The 16,805-nt window shown below is 42.6% G+C and overlaps 1 protein-coding gene and 1 long non-coding RNA gene across 8 annotated transcripts in view; one reads left to right on the forward strand and one right to left on the reverse strand.

Annotated features, from left to right (window-relative positions):
• The window catches only part of SLC45A4 (solute carrier family 45 member 4), a 64,251-nt gene that overhangs the window by 37,079 nt on the left and 10,367 nt on the right, over window positions 1-16,805 (forward strand). For all 7 annotated transcript variants that reach the window (XM_015856394.3, XM_032442925.2, XM_015856392.3 and 4 more), the window contains one exon: window positions 16,516-16,704. In XM_015856394.3, coding sequence (XP_015711880.2) covers window positions 16,516-16,704 — 189 coding nt within the window. The remainder of the gene's footprint in view (window positions 1-16,515; window positions 16,705-16,805) is intronic.
• On the reverse strand, window positions 5,832-16,612 carry LOC146761660 (uncharacterized). Its single transcript, XR_014942384.1, has 2 exons — window positions 16,480-16,612; window positions 5,832-15,300 (listed from the first exon to the last, which is right to left on the reverse strand). It is a non-coding gene; the product is annotated as an uncharacterized LOC146761660 (long non-coding RNA).

Raw genomic sequence — 16,805 nt, forward strand, 5'->3', positions numbered from 1 at the left:
TTGGCTGTGCCACGGATTCGGTATGTGACCATGTTAAAGCAGGGAGGATTTCTGCCTGCATTTGTCTTGTTTAACATTGCTTCTTGCTGTAAACATTTAACCTGACTGGAATTCACATCTAAAACTTGTTATTAAAAGGTAGGTATCCACAAAGCTAGTGACATCAGACTATAGAAGATTTCATTGAAGCTGTTTTTAATTTACAGATAAATGCCTCAGGTTATAATATCTCTGAATAACTACTTGCACAGTTTTGCTTTTCCATGTTCTAATGAAGTGGTGTATTTCTTTTAAACTAGTAGCGAGTCTTATCTGGTTCATGTGTGTAGTTTCATTAAACAAACAAATATTAATAAAACGTGGCATGAATAGCTTGAGGGAGAAAGGAATTGGAAGAGGAATAGTGTTAGATTTTGAGCCGAGTACTGCAGTTAGATTGCCAATAAACTGTTTCCAGTATCAATAATACCTTATCAAATCCAGAAAATCATGTTGTCTATCAGATATCAGAAGTGAATCACATGAATGTGAATGGAAGCACTGCATTGAGCATACCGCTGTGTGAATAAATTGATGTGTTTACATTGTATAACAGTATGCACAATGTATGCTTATTGTTTGGCTTAGACATGGCGGTTGTTCCTTTACCACCCTCACTTGTAGGCGATAAGAAACACCCAGCCAGGTCTCTAAGATGTTCACTGGACAACATTTACAACATTGTTTTAAAAATTCAAGATCAGCTTTTGAAATGAAACATTATCATATGATAAAAAAGCATATATGAGATAAAACATGTGAGCATACCGATGTACACACTCCTTCCTGCACTCTTCTTGCAGTTAAAAATGAGAGGTTCTGGTGGGTTGCTGCTCCAAGATTACCTGGAAGCTTTCATTCCTGGAGCTCATGTGCCCTCTTTTGATCTCTCGGCGACAGTTAGAATAGATTATATGTGTTTTCTGAATAGAGGCTTTCTGATTGACATGACTTGCTGAACAAAACACGTATTATCTTCACCTAAGAACACTCATAATGTCTGTCAGGTATTTTGGTTTTAGGTAAGTCCAAAATTAGAGATCTAAGCTACCTGAGTTGTATTAGGAGCTTTGATTCAATTACTGTCAACCATGCATGCAAAGTGCTTCTGTCATGCTTTGCATTGAGGAGACCCCCAGTTCTGTAAGTGACCTGTACTTTCTGCTTGCTTTCTGGTTTGTGCTGGCGCTTGGATGTTTAAAATGTATAGCTGGCTAAGTTGGCTTTACCTTACCAATGATTAAGGTCAGACAGTATAAACAAACCACGCTCTTAATTACTGATCACTCTGCTAGTTCACATTTCTTTAATGAGCTCTTCTAGCAAATCTGTTTCCTCCAGATAATTGAAAAAGTCTCTTCCCTTCCCTTCCTTCCCTAACCCCAGTGATCAAAATATCGTCGGGATTTGGGGGAAGGGAAAGGAAGAATAGAGCTCTCATTTCTAGAAAAGCTGGCAAAGAGAAAGAAGACTGCAGGGATGCAGTGATGATGTTCAGCGCTGTGTAGAGCCTAAATGGAGGTAGGTGGTTACCCCTGCTATACATGCAGGGTCACCAACCACCAGACCAGGCTGCCCAGAGCCACATCCAGCCTGGCCTTGAATGGCTCCAGGGATGGGGCATCCACAGCCTCCTTGATGAACCTGTTACAGTGCTTGTCTGCTGTGAGAAGAACCTTCTAGTATCCAACACAAACCTTCCAAGTTATGCTCTGGCAGGTCAATGACCTGTTGTTGTGTAAGCCAGACTGTGGCAGCAGTGGGAGGTGTCCTTTGAGATCTTCCCTTTCAATTTCAGTGGTTGGATTGTAAACGTGTTTCAATTTCCAGAAGCTCTGAATTTGTTACAGAAGAGCTCAGGGCAGCAGTGGAAGCTGTTTGAGTCAGAGGATGCTGTAAATTAGAAAGCTCTGTAAGTCCCTGAATGCTGAACGCCCACCAAAATGCCTTCAGATTCGTGATTGTAATCCTTGTTTTTATTGCCGTGTTCAGATTGATGCTACGTTGCCTTCTCGGAAATGCAACTACAACTTGTTAACAGTTTTGCCATAAACAGGTTTTAGTAGCTTAGCAACAAGAGCAAGCCAAATAGATATCACAATTTATTCTAACTCCTTCTTTGACTTCTTACTGTCTGCAGCAGAGGAATTCAAAATTAAGAAGGTAACTTGCTTAGAATCCGAGCGCAATGAAACCTGGCTTCTGCTTGCTGAAGAAATTCCATGGTGATAAATGAGCGGTGGTAGCTGCAATCACAGCTTCACATCTTGTATTTAATATGATGAAAGCTTTGCCAAACCTTTGCTATTGCTTCAAAGGCTCTTTCCAATGCTAGCATTACTCTATAAATAGTTAATAGGCAGAGGAATGACTGTCAGCACCAGAACTGTTCCTCATTCCCCTGCGTAAATTATTAAGTACATTACATGAGCACGTTTAGAAAGAAACAATGTGCGTTTACAAAAGAAAAAGCACGAGCAGTTTGTGTCCTGCTTACCTTTACAGTGTCACCAACTTCACTGTAAAAAGTGCTTCGTTGCTGTGATTTAACATAAGGTATGCGTCGAATGTGTGATATTGTAGAAACATTGACTGAAGTGTATCAGGTCTGATAAGCAAGAATAGCTTTTTTGTAATGTATTTTGTATTGGAGCGCCTGTCTGTCATGGCATTATTCTGTTATGCTGGGAGATTTAATGGGCTCTTGTACTGAACGTTAGCTGATCTAGCATTAAATGTTGAAGGGTTTGGTTTTAAGCTTAACCCTGAGCATATGTCATTTAGGGCAATAACAGAAAGAAATAGTATTCCTGGAAACGGAGCACTGCAGTGCTGGTTAATAGATACCAATACAAAGAAGGGCTGAGCTCAGCATAGCAGAGTACAAGTGGCTCATTTCATTTGGAGAAGAAATTATTGATGTCATTACGCGCTCTCACAGTGACAGAAGGCTGTCATTACTGCTGTCTCAAATATGGGATAGCTATTATGGAGCTTGAGCTGTCAGTTCTTGGCTACGTTTTCTTCCCAGCTATCGTGACTAATTGCGTTATCTTACACTGAAAGTTCTTACAGCCTAAAGCTTAAGACTGTGCTTCCAGGGTCTTGAAATGTATTTCACGTGAAATTGCCGGTATGGAAAAAAGTGTGTCTAAGCAGTAATGGAAACTGCTGAGCCTGAGAAACCTCAACGTGGTCGCTGAGAAGTCATTATCCCAAAAAGAGTTAATGCCGTGGAGTGAACTTTCCTTATGATGGAGTCAGCCTCCCAGTTGAAATTCAGTGCTGGTACCTGAGAGGAATGCGTGTAGGTAAAGAGACTGTGGAGGTAGAGTTAGAAATCGAGCGTGAAATGTTAACGATAAGTCGGCCTTCAGGTATGTTTCTTCAAAGGAATGAAAGTATCAGTTGCTGACTCGATTCCATGAGGAAGGGGATTGTTTTCCATGGCTGAGCCTGAGATCAAAGGCAATCTCAAAACCTTAAAGATCTGGTGGGGGAGATGGAAACAAAGGGATGGATGAGCTTTTAGAGGCTGCCTATAATTCAAGCGAAAAAAGGCTGGCTGGGAAAACTTGCAGATGGATGAACCTCTTGAACATAAAAGCTGTTAATTTCAGCTCGGCTCACTGTCACCTTTATTCCTTATCTCTGACCCAGGATGCTGAGAGTGAATTGCAGATCTGTATTCTTCCTTAGTAGGAGTTCTTGAAGCTGACTTGTGCTAAGGAGGGGGCTGTTACACAGCCGACCTATGGGCAGAAACTGAACTTACAGTGGCTCCAGGCAACCCGATCTAGTAAAAGCTGAATTGAATACACTCATCAGCCTTGGTGACTTTGAAGATACTGTCCTTGTAGATCATGTGAAGTTGGAATTCAAATCTCAAATGGTGGAATGTATAAAGCTGCAACTAATAGACAAGTGCTGATTGCGCTATAAAACCTCCCCACCCATCGTTTTTTAGCTGTTGTCTAACTTTATGTCTACTAAAGAGTTGTGTAACACTAATTTTATCATATGTTTCCTTTACCAAAAGCAGGTCAATGAGGTTTTCAGGTCATACATCGTGTTTCTCTTCACCTTTTGACCTTCAATTTACAACAGCAGCAGAATGTGGCCTTCAGAGGCACAAGTCTACCTAAGAACAGCCACACTTATAGAATCATAGAATCACCCAGGTTGGAAAAGACCCTGAAGATCATGAAGTCCAACCGCAGCCGAACTACTTGGTACTGTTTTCTCCCATTCTTAGTCTTATATGAAAGTCCCTGATCTTCTGTGGTGACATTAAAACAGAGCTGGCTTATTGTTATTCCCTGCATAGAGCGCTTGCAGTGAAACTTGTTCATAAGAACACTTTGAACCTTCTCAAGTTTTCCTTTTGAGAGCTTTTGTCATCTGAAGGCAGCGTGAGTAACAATATACCAGAGGAAACACTGACATCTGAGAGCTGTGGACAGATAGAAAAATCACAGTGTGCAAGACAAAGCAAACTGTGTGACAATGCACACTGTCAGCTCTTGTGAGGGGATGAAGATTTAAAAGCACTTCTTAGTTTTGTTGCCATTTATGTTCTTCAAATCCATTTAGTTTTCTGCAGAGATTGACACTTCAGTCTGTGATACGTGGGAAGAGCTCAAGGCCTCCAGAAATAATCATCCTCCTAAGAAGGGAATGAATATCTCTTTTCTTCTGTAGCTGCTTCTAATAGTAAATCCTTCCTGTTCAGCATGCTGCCTTCTCTTTACCTTCGTTAGTCAAGGTTGAGGAGAGGTCAGGCTTTCTGAAATGATGTAGGAAATGCTTTGACATCTGTCATGTCTTTAACTGAGAGTGGAAACAGAACTCCTGTTTCTGTGCGTGGTGGAGCAAGGATGGGAGACAAGAAGCTGGGGCAGACTTAGGTCTCCGAGCACGTGCTGAAGTCCAGTGGTTTTAAACGTGACCCTTTATTGCAATCTAAACCCTTCTTCATAATCTGCCTCCAAACCACGTGCGACAGCAGCCAAATTTGCCACATCTCTCAGCTTTTAATACTTGTATCTAAAAGGACTTCAGGAGAGCAAGATGTCAGGTGAAGCTTCGAGTACACATACAGTGCACCCAGAAAAGGCTTTCACAGCAGGAATGTGAACTTCCCTATACTGTCCAGAAAGAATTTGACCCGGACCTATGACATAGAGGTAACTCTGTAGTAATAACAGCACAGTGATAACAGATGCAACACCATAGTGCTTCCCTGTTCTTTATTACCACGTAATTGCAGGCGAGGCAGTTTTCCAGCAAGCAGTTGCCTTTTCCTTACTGTAGAAAGAAACCTTTCAACTCTTAGGATGAGTTCTGGCGGTGCTGTGCCAGCTTGAAAACCCCTCAAGTTGAGGGTTTTCTATTGAACGTAGATTGTGAATCAAGATTAAAAAGGGGGGGGGGGAAAGCACTCCTTAATGAACAGGAGTCTTTACTTTTCAAGGAAATAAAATTAAGGCCACTTCTGAAATGAAAAGAATGTCAACAGGCTGCTGCCAAATCACGTAATGCTTTAATAAAGCTCGCTTCAAGAGGATTGTCAAAGCTGCAGCCCCTTAAGCTCAGTTCTCCTCTGAGTCTCCTGTGTGCTTGTTGCAATAGCGTTGCTGCTGTGATGCACCCTCTGGGACTCTGTCTTAATCATCTTCTTTTAACGAAACAACAGTTGAGAAGGTTTCAGATATGCTTCCTGCAGGCTATTTTGCAAGAAAGTATTGGAAAGGTTTTGAGCTGCTGATTCAGCCTGATGATAAAATTTAATACAAGTCCGTTTAATTAAACATGGAAAAATTGGGTCATAGATCTTATTTACATGGGTTTGGATAAATCCCCAATAGCTCCTGTCGCTCTCTGAACTCTTTGAGTAACAGTGGGTACGGTGCAGCACTGATGCTTCTTTTTCCATTAATTCTTTAGACCTAACTTCCATTGACCTCAAGGAGCCTTAAAACGAAGCGTGGCCATTTCCCCATGGAAGTGCTGCTTTCAGCACTGCAGTCAGTGAACAACAGAGTCGGTCTGGTTCTGCCCTCAGCATCAGTTTTGTCTTTGCCAAGGGTCCCACTGTGATGCAGTGCAATTCCTCTTAACGTGGTGGTAAATTTTGTATGCTTCCTGTTGAAATCACCTTAAACTTGTATTTCTGTCTCCTGGATCCTGACTTCTGGTCTCTCCCACTCAAGCAATAAACAGAGCTGGATCATTTTCTATGTGTTTTCATGTATAGACTGTTTAAAAACATGAGTTTCCTCCTTTTATCAGTTGTCCTGCTCTGTCAACAATGGTTTTTCTGTAATTCAGTCTATCAGAACCAACCACCTGCCCTCAGGATAACCTGCAAATTCCCATCGTATTCTGCTGGCTGTAAATGAGCTCCTGGTCTGTGTGTGTTTAATACCTCTTACAAATGTTTTGTCTGGATGCTTCTAGAAGTTAAAATATTGTTCTTTTTAGAGAGCAGGGATCAACTTTGCACACTTCGGAGTTTACATAGTTGGCTAAAAAATTAGGTTTAAATTGCATATTGTAAAATCAGTGCTAAACATTGACGCTCTGGGATAAACCTTCAAGAATCTGAGGGCAGCAGAGTGCCGCTGGTATTCAGATAAATGATTGTTTACTGGCATGGAGTAGTTGTAGTGGATACGGTTGCAGCATTCCCTGTGTTTTCTTTGCCTGATTTGGAAAGCTGGGAGTAAGCTCTCACCATGCCAGGCATTTACTGGCAAGGAGGAGTCATTACAAGCATACCTGCTGTCTTACATGGGCTACATCAGGTGACCTGAAAATGATTGTTTATTGTACTCTGATGCAGATATGACAAATTATGTAGCGATGAGATGCCTCTGCAGCCTCAAAACATCTGATCTTTTGTTCCAAGCTATAGCACAAATGAAGAGCAGATGTACTCTTTGTTTCTCCCCTTATTTTTTCGTGGTTCTCGATGATAAAAGGTTGCTGGTTGTTGGACTCCAGTCAGTGTTCCTGTTTGGAATGATGGCATCTTGGTGGGTCCTCCTGTAACTCCTGCACGGATTGCAGTGCCTTCTTTTGTAAGTTCAAGCTGCAGCACAAAGGTGACAAGTGATGTGCAGCACAACTGCTTTTCACAATGATACATATTTGCCTGGTTCTCATGATTGATGATTGATTCTCTTCAGTTGAGTATTTGGAAAGGAAATGTTTGCTGTCTTATTGGGGTGCTCCATCAAGATAGATAGGTGTTTTTAAGCTAGAATTTAGAAGACTTTGAAAGTACTGCATCCAGGCCTGGGGCCCCCAGTAAAGGAAGGATTCTATGATCCTGTGAAATCAGCTACACATTTACATCTCTGGAACATGAGTAGAACATACTTCAAGAGTAGAGGCATTTCAAAAAGTTGAAGGCAGGCTGTATAAACACCTTCAGTTGGTTAAAAAGCCTTGTATGATAGTCGTGCTGTTAGCATTTGTACATGTAGAGCTTGTTAAGACCACTGGTGAAGGCTGTTTTCCTGGAGCAGGGATGTGACCAAGTAGGAAACCAGGCCTCCAAACCGAAACCCGCAGTTCACTTGAAGCAAGTAGTCAAAGCGCTAATAGGATTTGTGTTTCACTCGATACAGCTACGTGAGGAATTAACCTCAATAAAGGCAACCACGTAGAGGAATGTAGTTCTCTTTAGGAGCTTAGCATGGTTTATTTTCAGAATTCCTTTATTTTTTTCTTCTTAAATGCGCTATGAATAACAAACAAGGAGAATCAGTGCACGTACTGATGTGTCTTAATTCAGCACCAGCTTTAAAATAGCAAAGAACTGAACAGCGAGCAGCGTTGCTGTGCTGCTCTGACCTTTTAGCTGCTAGGGCTGCCCAGTAGCACAGTTGTGACAGAAATGATCGCTGGCAGAGCGTTTATTCCCACCATAAACAATCCAATAGTCCTAAAGACTTTAGAAAGGGCAGAGGGTTGATTTTTGCAGCACAGCGACAATTAGCAGTACCCTTTTAGTAAGCCTAACAGCTGGCTTGTGGGGGGAGGTTTTGAGCCTTAAGAAGGGGAGTAAAGGGTTTTTGGGGCTGCATGACATGAATGGCCCAAGGTGGCATTAGCCCTGGGTATTTCCAGCTGGACAGATGTCTGCTAGAATACAAAGCTTGTACAAGATAGCTGTCACATCTATTGGTTATTACATTTGCTTTAGGTCAGCTGGGGTAAGTACAGGAGAAGCTGCCTGCCCTGTTTACTGACCCTCACAAGGACTATGCAAATGTGATCCCAACTGAAATATAGAGATCAACTGTCCGGTCTGTAATCCCTGTGTGCTCACATGGCATCTGCAGGAGCCCACAAGCCAAAAAAACACCATCTTTGAGTTGCTGTTTTTGTGTGACTTTCCAAGCATGATAAAACCTAAAAACTGAAGGAGAAGATGCTGATTTCTATCAATGTGCAAAGAAAAGTTCCTTGTGTTTTACTCACGTACACTGTGTTTACTACACCGTGTAACCTGAGGCTGGAAATGAGCTGTTTTCTTTGCTGCTTGCATTGCAGGGCCATGAATGATGTGCTGGCCATACTCTGCCTGGCTGCCTGCTTGGCAAGATTTTGGATATCCTGGAGAACTCATCATGTTGCTCTGGCTTATTTTTGTTATTCAGGGTAGTGATCGTGGCCCCGGGTTGCTGGAGTTTAAGGAGCATTTGGGCAGTACCCTCATAGGGTTTGGATTTGGGGTGGTTCTGTGTGGAGCCAGGAGTTGGACTCAGTGGTCTTTGTAGCTTCCAATTCAGGATGTTGTATGATTCTGTGATTATTCTGATTGTTAACCAGACTTCTTAGGGGGTGGGAGAAGGTCACTTCAGTCTGCATTGAGGTTTGGCTTGGAGTGAAGGAAAAATAGGTGCTAGCACTGGTTCTTGGCTTTTAGGGTTTGGTACAGCTACGTATATTGATGGTCGTATCCCAGGGTATTAATGTGTTAATCACTGCAACAAAAGCTCTGCTGTTGGTAACAGGCTTATGGGTGGTTCTAAAAGGTTTTATATTGTGCATCTAAGTCTCTTGAATTTGGGGATTTGAGCTGAAATGCCTTTGTTGATAAATTTGCCAATATTGTTGAAGCAGTGATGAAAAACTATTGAGCTTGGGATAAACTGGGATGCAATATATCTTCAGGCAACACATGGCATTGTAAATTGATGTCTAATCTTGCAGCGAACGGAGCAGCAAAGTGCTGCAGTGTTACGTAATGCACAGAGAAGTGGGGCATCACGTACAGCTCATGCATTTCAATTAAAGCCCATAAAGGAGAGGAAGGATTAGTGTGGCAAAACTATTGATTGATTGCTGCATTCGTATATGGGTTTGCATACATCTTTGCTATACATTTGGACTTGCTCTTAGATGGGGGGTTAATAGGAATTGTTTTTATTGCTGCTGGTTAAGCATGTTGGACATCGCTTGGGTTTAAATCTGTGTTCCATTTCAGCTCATTTAGTGTTGTGATGCAGATTCATTATTGGTGTCAAAGTGATATATTTCTGAATATTGGTTAATGAGTGATAGGGAAAGACACGATGAAAAGAAGTTTTTTAAGAGCCAAATAAAATGGTCCCGGTAATCTAGAAAACTCGAATGAATTGGTTTCAGCAGTGGCTTTTTACTATAATAAGGTCAACAACAGCAATCGATTCTTTGGTCTTTCACTGAGTATATCATATGTCTGGCCTTTCATCCCTCATCTTCGGGAGTAGCTAACATTGTCAGCCGTGTCTTGATTATGTTGGTTAAGTAGAAAGTTGGACTGCTACAGGGGTAACAAGCTGGAAGTGATCTTCTACCTGAATTACTGCAGGTTTACAAACTTAGAAATCAATAGAGCTTTTAAAGCTTGACTTGGCAGTCTTTATAACCATGCTGAAAGGAAAGCCATATTTTCCTGACTGCAGTTCAGTGCATGTGTTCTTTCTCTGATGCTTCAGAGCTCAGCTTTTCTCAGGATTTTGCTTCCCCTCTCCCCCTTTCACACATACCTTTGGCTCACTTCTCTTAACATGTGCTTCTCTTTCCTGACACAGCGCTGTAAAACATTGCTGTCAAATAGAAATTGTCAGAGAAGTCACATAAACCTTTCTACAACTTTGGCAGAATGGCTGCAGAGCTTAATGAAACACTGCTGACTCCCACAGTTGCCAAGTAAGAGATGGGGAGGACAGTTGTAGGAGGCTGAGAAGCAGTAGTTGAACTGAGGCAGAAAATGGGAAAACTGGATGATGAAATCCTCTAAGAGGCCTGTCACTTGTTTCCTTAATCCCATCCTTCAGGTCTGTCATTTGACCCACCGTGTTTGCTGTTTGCAGGCTGTTGAATGGGTAATACCAAAAGCTGTGCCAAAAGGCAAAATAGCTTGGTCAGGAGGGGTTATTACTCTTCTAGAGCTTAAAAACATTCCAACACTGTACGTGAAGCCACGCACTGATGCTTTGTACTGAAGAGAGCAAGAGCATTGTTTCATTGCCAGTCGGGCTGTTCAGATTGTTCTTTGGAAGTGGATGGATCTTCTTATCACCGTAGGCATGGCATGAAGCCAGTGGCATCAAGCAGAGCCTGCTGCCATCAGTGCCACATTTTCAGAAGTGGTTTCTGCTGTCAAAGCACGACTCGTTTGCATCCAGCTACTAGAGAGGTTTAAGGTTTGAAGTCCAAGTTTTAAGAAAATGCTGTGTGCTTTTTCCAGCATCTCTGAAATAATTTGATCCTTCTGATATTCCTATTGTTTATTCATTTATCTCAGTGTAGATCCAGCTACAGTCTCTATCCTTGTCCTTTCAACACAGAGCAACTAAAGCAACAATGCAGGTGCATTTTAAAAGCATGAACCCATAAACTTTTGGACATGACAGCGGTGAAGGCAGTGGGAGAGGAATGCAGGCATCTCTCCAGCCCTTTCTCTTTGCTCCTCACACTGTTCCAGATGCACTGAGGGCAGGCTGCAGGCAGTCCCTTGTGCTCATAGAGTTGGAGATCTGTATTTTGCTGTTGGATATCAGTCCCTCAAACTACTGTGTTCTTTATGTGTTCATAACATCCCTTCCAGTTATTTGTTCTCTTGCTTGTCACCCCCTTCAAAGCTAATAACCCCATCCAAACAGTGGCAGCGTGCTTTATCCATCCGCTCTCCTGGCCCACAACTGATTTCTCTTTGAAGCCAAGCAGACAACCCTATCTTCACTTCACAGCCGTGCTGAGCAATGCAGGGAGCCCAGGCATCATGCAGACATCCCTGCTGACAGGAGCTAAGCAGGAGGGGAAGGAGAGGATGGGCTGCTTGCAACTGGGTGACAGCGTGCTCCAGAAAAGTATGTTCAGAATGCGGAGTGCACGTACTCCTGCCTATAAGACGTATATAATGTGCTGACAGCTTGTGAATGCTGCCAGCTAAGCAGAAAGGCTCATATTTGACAGGCACAAAAGGAAATGCAGGATGTAAATTTTACCAGTGGGAAGACTTAAGCTACAGTTATGCTGTTGCTCTGTTTTATGGTCTGTTTATAGCAATGGGTCACTTCTGAGACCCTGAGCAAATACGAGATGCCTGATGACTTGATAGGCACTTCAGGAGAAAGCAAACAGCAATTAAAACCCTCAGGGTAGCAGTGTTGTTCTGAGTTCTCCCACCTGCATGCTTGCAATTGCAATGAGCCCTGTGATCACACATACTTGGCCAGTATACTGTAATATCAGGGATGCAAACTGGGGAGGCTCTCGCTTCCCATACAACATCAGGCTGTGATTTCCAGTGGTACTTGAAAGCATTTCGTGCTCTCGTGTTGGGAAATGGTTCATTGTGGCAGCAGGCACCAGGAGAAATGGATGCTTTTCATAACCCTTCCCTATTGCTCAGTTTCTTTCAGGCCAGAAGGTTTCTCATAGGAGCTGCTCTCTGTGCAGCAGTGAAGCATTGGGACCACCAGTCAACATCCAATGCTTTGAATACAGGCTTTTTTGTCAGCACTGAGCCCCGTGCAAGCTGTAAGCCATTTCAAGCCTTAAAACCCAAGGAAAATAGCAAGAAGCAAAAAGATTTGTGATTAGATCCAGTTGTGATAGTTCTGTGTTGTAAATATTTAGGGAGCAGACATCTGGATGCATTTCTTCCAGCCTCCTCTTGAAATCCCTGTTCCTCATACAGAGACCCCACTACTAAAATGCTTGAGTTCGCATTGTCTTCTGCACTTACTGGGTTGGAACTGGATGATCTGTGAGATCCCTTCCAACCCAAGCCGTCCTGTGATTCTCTTGTAACAAAACTGAGAGCAGATACTGATGTTCTCATATCATCACAGCTTTTTGATGATTACTGATTTTACTTTAAAAATAAGGTCTAAACAGAACAGCTCGTGTAGTGCAGTTCAAACAGATCTATGTATGAATGTTTCCAGCAACGTGTGGTGTTTTATGCAGCAGAATAAGAAGTATTCGCAAGGCATGACAGCTTCTTGTGTGAGCCCAGAGATTTGTATGGTGTTTACTTTAAATGTACAAACAAGTCTCTAGGTGATGATTTCTGACGAATGAAAACAGGCACTTAGCATCCTATTCCCATATCAGATCTTATTGTTAAGCTTATAAAGAACTATTTTCCCCCCCTCCCCAATAGCACTTATCAAAAAGAGGTTTTGAATAGAAACTGCTGCATGGGAGTTAATCTTTCTTCCATGTAACTCGTGACCTCACGCAGCCCTTAGACTGATGGTGACACAGTGAGCATTTCCTGTGAACCGTGAGCAGTGCTGGTCCCACTATTGTTGGGCACTTTTTTGTCTGGGAAAAAACAAACCCTTATTTACTAGAAGCCAGTGTCCTGTTTGTTTGTAGCTGGCTGGGAAATGCCATATTACAAGGGTCTCAGTGGCAGTCATCGCTGCTAACAGAAGCTGTTGTTGTGTTTTGCTCTTTTTCTCACTGATTTGTATGAGACTTCTGCATCTGACTTGTGACCTGCTCCACATTCAGTTCGTGGCACACAAATATTAACCTTGTTTATCCAGTGTGGTTTTCTTCCTGCGTGTTTCCTCAGATTTGCCATCAGCAGAATGCTAAAGCATAATGCTCCACTTACTGCTCCTCCTTTTTTTCTCCCCAAGATGCCGCATCATTGCTTTTCCAAGTTGATGCATGGCAGTCCTCTGGTGGAGCCACTACCTGGAAAATTAAGGCTACTCTTTTATTTTATCTTAAGCTGGTAATGGGATGCAGCTGCTTTGGCCTTCCAGTCCACATGTGAGTCTTAGCAGCTTCCACTAACGGTGTTTATTAAAGGATACTGTTCTCAGCCATTCAGAATCAGTCCCAGTCTAGTTCCAGCCTGTTGTAGGTGAGCACAGCAGCTCTCAGAGGTTGGAGCATTTTACATTCCTCTATGGCAAGGCAGACATTTGGATGCCAAGCTCACAGTGCAGAGCTGCCATAAAATCTAGTCCAAACCAGCATCCATGCATCTGTTCTGCACATCAGAGGCTGAACAGTGCTGGGCTGCTGGCCTGGCACCTCACCTTAGCCAAGTTTATTTTAAGCATGTGCTGCATCTGAGCCCTTGCCACTAGGTGGGGATACTGGAAGGAAGCTCTTGGTGTCAAAATATTCCCTTCATCTCTTTGTTTCTGCTCATGGTTGTCTTGTCCTGGCCTGGATGCCTTCTAAGCTGTCTTCATACTGTAAAATGCTGTATTAAATGGTTGTGTAGATAAGCATCCAGCATATATACACAGAGAAAGGAACCATTAGGATTAGATTGAACCATTGGGGTTGGATTTCTCTTTCCCTGTCTAGAACTTATTTATATCAGAATGTGTGGCACAAAGCAACCCAACTACTGAAATGATGCAAGTCCTGTAGGCTGTCAATATGAAGCATGAGTGCTTTGAAGAATATCTACAGGGTACATGTTGAAGTCTCACCTCATGGCATAGTGCAGCTCTGTGCCTTAGAATGATCGTTCCTGGAAGCCCCATGGCAGAACGTGGCTGTGAGCTTTGCAGAAGTCTGGCTTCCCAGCAGACATCAGAGCAGCAGACTAAGTCTGTATGTAGAGAGTTGGCTCTTCATGGCATGGAACACGATTCAATCTTCTGCTTGATAAAGACCAGAGGTTTGATCATCTAATCAATAGCACATCTCAGCTTTAATAAGAGAGCTACCCAAAGCTCCTCCAAGATGGAATTTTAGGAATTCTTCTATTTTTCTTGGCGTGGGGCTATTCTTGTATAGATTGTTATCTTGGCCTCTTTTTCTTAAAGATGCATATTTTGGCAGCTAAAGTTCAATAAACAAATGCAAAGTGGTTTGTCTAAAGAAGGATCTTCAAATCTTACATACTTGGTTGAGTCTCCTTTTTTATTCCATAAAAGCTACTATATGTCTCTAGCTCTGTTTTGAAATCACCAAGATTCCTATCTTTTGCAAGCCATTTTCAATGCAAATATTTGGATTTAGGCTTTGATTTATTATAGATGATGGGAAGATCACCCTTTTCAATCAGGGGAAATAAAACCTTCTCAAGTAAGCACTTCGGTCTCTCTCCTCTGACTCATACAGAGAAAGATAAGACTAAATGTAACAGGGGTTGGGTAGAAGCCCTTTTTTCCTTTCATTTACTGATCTGTAAAATCAAACCAGAACGCAGGCATTAACCTGCTTTTGAGTTATTACATGTAGAGTTGACTTTGAAAGTACTGAAATCAAAGTAATGCTAGCAGTAAAAAATCAGAAGCAAAGAATCATTTGTGTTAGAAAGGATCTTTAAAGGCCATCTAGTCCAACTCCCCTGCTGTGCACAGGGACACCTACAGCTCCACCAGGTGCTCAGAGCCCCATCCAGCCTGACCCTGAATGTTTCCAGGGATGGGGATTCCTCCAACTCTCTGGGCAGCCTGGGCTGGTGCTTCACAACAAACTGTACAAGCACCCATGGATACACACTAGCTCCTTGCTATATTCCTTTTTGTTACATCTCACAGTCAACATTAAAACAGCAATATATCTTCTTTCTCAAAGTCTTTTGGCTAAGTTAGTTGTCTCAGTGGCTGTTGGAATATTAGAAAGAGAAGGCTCTTAATTGCATCCATTTTACTTACACTGACATTTACTTCCAGTTGGTTAAACTCTTAGCGTGTGGATTTCTTTAGAACAGACTTGCTGCAGCACAGAATAGAATCCTCTGATGCATAATTGCCTCTGAACAGGATGGCCCTGTGGAAGCAAAAGGGAAAGAGCATTTATGCATTGATGTTTCTTCCATGTCCTGCAAAAAAATAATCATCCACCTTAAATATATCGTAACCTGCTTAGCATTTAGTTTTACGTGGCTTGAGCTAAAGGCTTCTGCTTTGCTATTGTTAATTTTCTTTGGAGCAAGCCAGCTTCTGTATGCCAGTGCAGATGTGCATAAGTGGCAGCAAACCTCTCCCCATAACTTGGTGCCCATTAAGGCAGCATTGCTTGCTAGCTTGTGAGTAAGCCAAAGCTAAGTTAAATCACACAGACCGTGGCCTTAGACTGGTTTTGAATCCTGATGGTGAAATTGTTTTTTTTAATGGTAGCTTGTGGAGGGGAAGAGGGCTTATTTTCCTGTGATGTAATTACTGTATCCCTGCAGCCTTGGGAAGACCTGATTTATCTTATGGGAGAAGTCAGCATCACTGGTTGGGATTTGATGGTACTTTAAATAACAGGTGATTAGCCTTCCAAATTTACAGCCTAGGCTGTTCTGGGCAGGGATTGGTGTAATCTGCCTGCTAAGGGATCACAGAATCATAAGAGTTGCACAGGTTGGAAAAGGCCTTAAAGATGGTTGAGTCCAACCACAATCTAATCATAGTACCCTAACTAACAACCCTCTGCTAAATCATGTCCCTCAGCACCACTTAAACGGTTTTTAAACATATCCAGGGATGTTCCTCTATAGGGCAGAGACTCTGAGCTTTTCAGCCCAGGTATCACTTGGATTGTCAGCAACTGATTGTTTTGTATGTAATGCTTTGCTGAATAGCGTGTCAGAGGGGTTGCATGCCCTGTGCTGATAAACTGAGATGGGGACTGACGTCAGAGGACCAGAGCGCGGCTCTTCTGGACCAGCCTGCCATCTGCAGGCCACTGCTTGCCGTGGTGGAAAGCAACACTGGAGTCTTCTCTTACCAGTCAAATGCTGTCCATCGTCCTCAGCCCATTAAATCTTTAATAACTCGTTACAGAGGTGGTTACACTGCTGGATCACTCGTTTATATTGATAGCTTAAGTATATTATTGTTGAATTAAAGGTGTGTGATACATGACCTGTGCTTTTCCTGTCAATAAGAAATCTTAACTGATTTGTTGTTTGTATCAGTTCACAACCTTGAAAGGCATGATAGTAAAACGTTTGGTGCGTACCACGTAACCTTTAAATCCTTTCTGTCTTTGTTGTAGGTCTTCCTGAACAGTACTACAGCCTCACTTGGTTCCTCAGCCCAATCCTGGGCTTGATCTTCACTCCGCTTATAGGTTCAGCCAGTGACCGCTGCACGCTGAGCTGGGGCCGCCGGCGGCCTTTCATCCTTGCTCTCTGCATCGGTGTCCTCTTTGGAGTTGCACTTTTCCTTAATGGCTCCGTTATAGGTAAGTGATGAGGGAATCACAGAATCACCTGCGTGTGTCTCCTGGGAAGGTGTATTTTTCTGTAAGAAGTGAATATTACAACCAGCAGCTGAATCACGTCC

The sequence above is a fragment of the Coturnix japonica genome, chromosome 2, assembly GCF_054131305.1.
Source record: "Coturnix japonica strain WE chromosome 2, WE-NBRP24, whole genome shotgun sequence".
Lineage (NCBI taxonomy): Eukaryota > Metazoa > Chordata > Aves > Galliformes > Phasianidae > Coturnix > Coturnix japonica.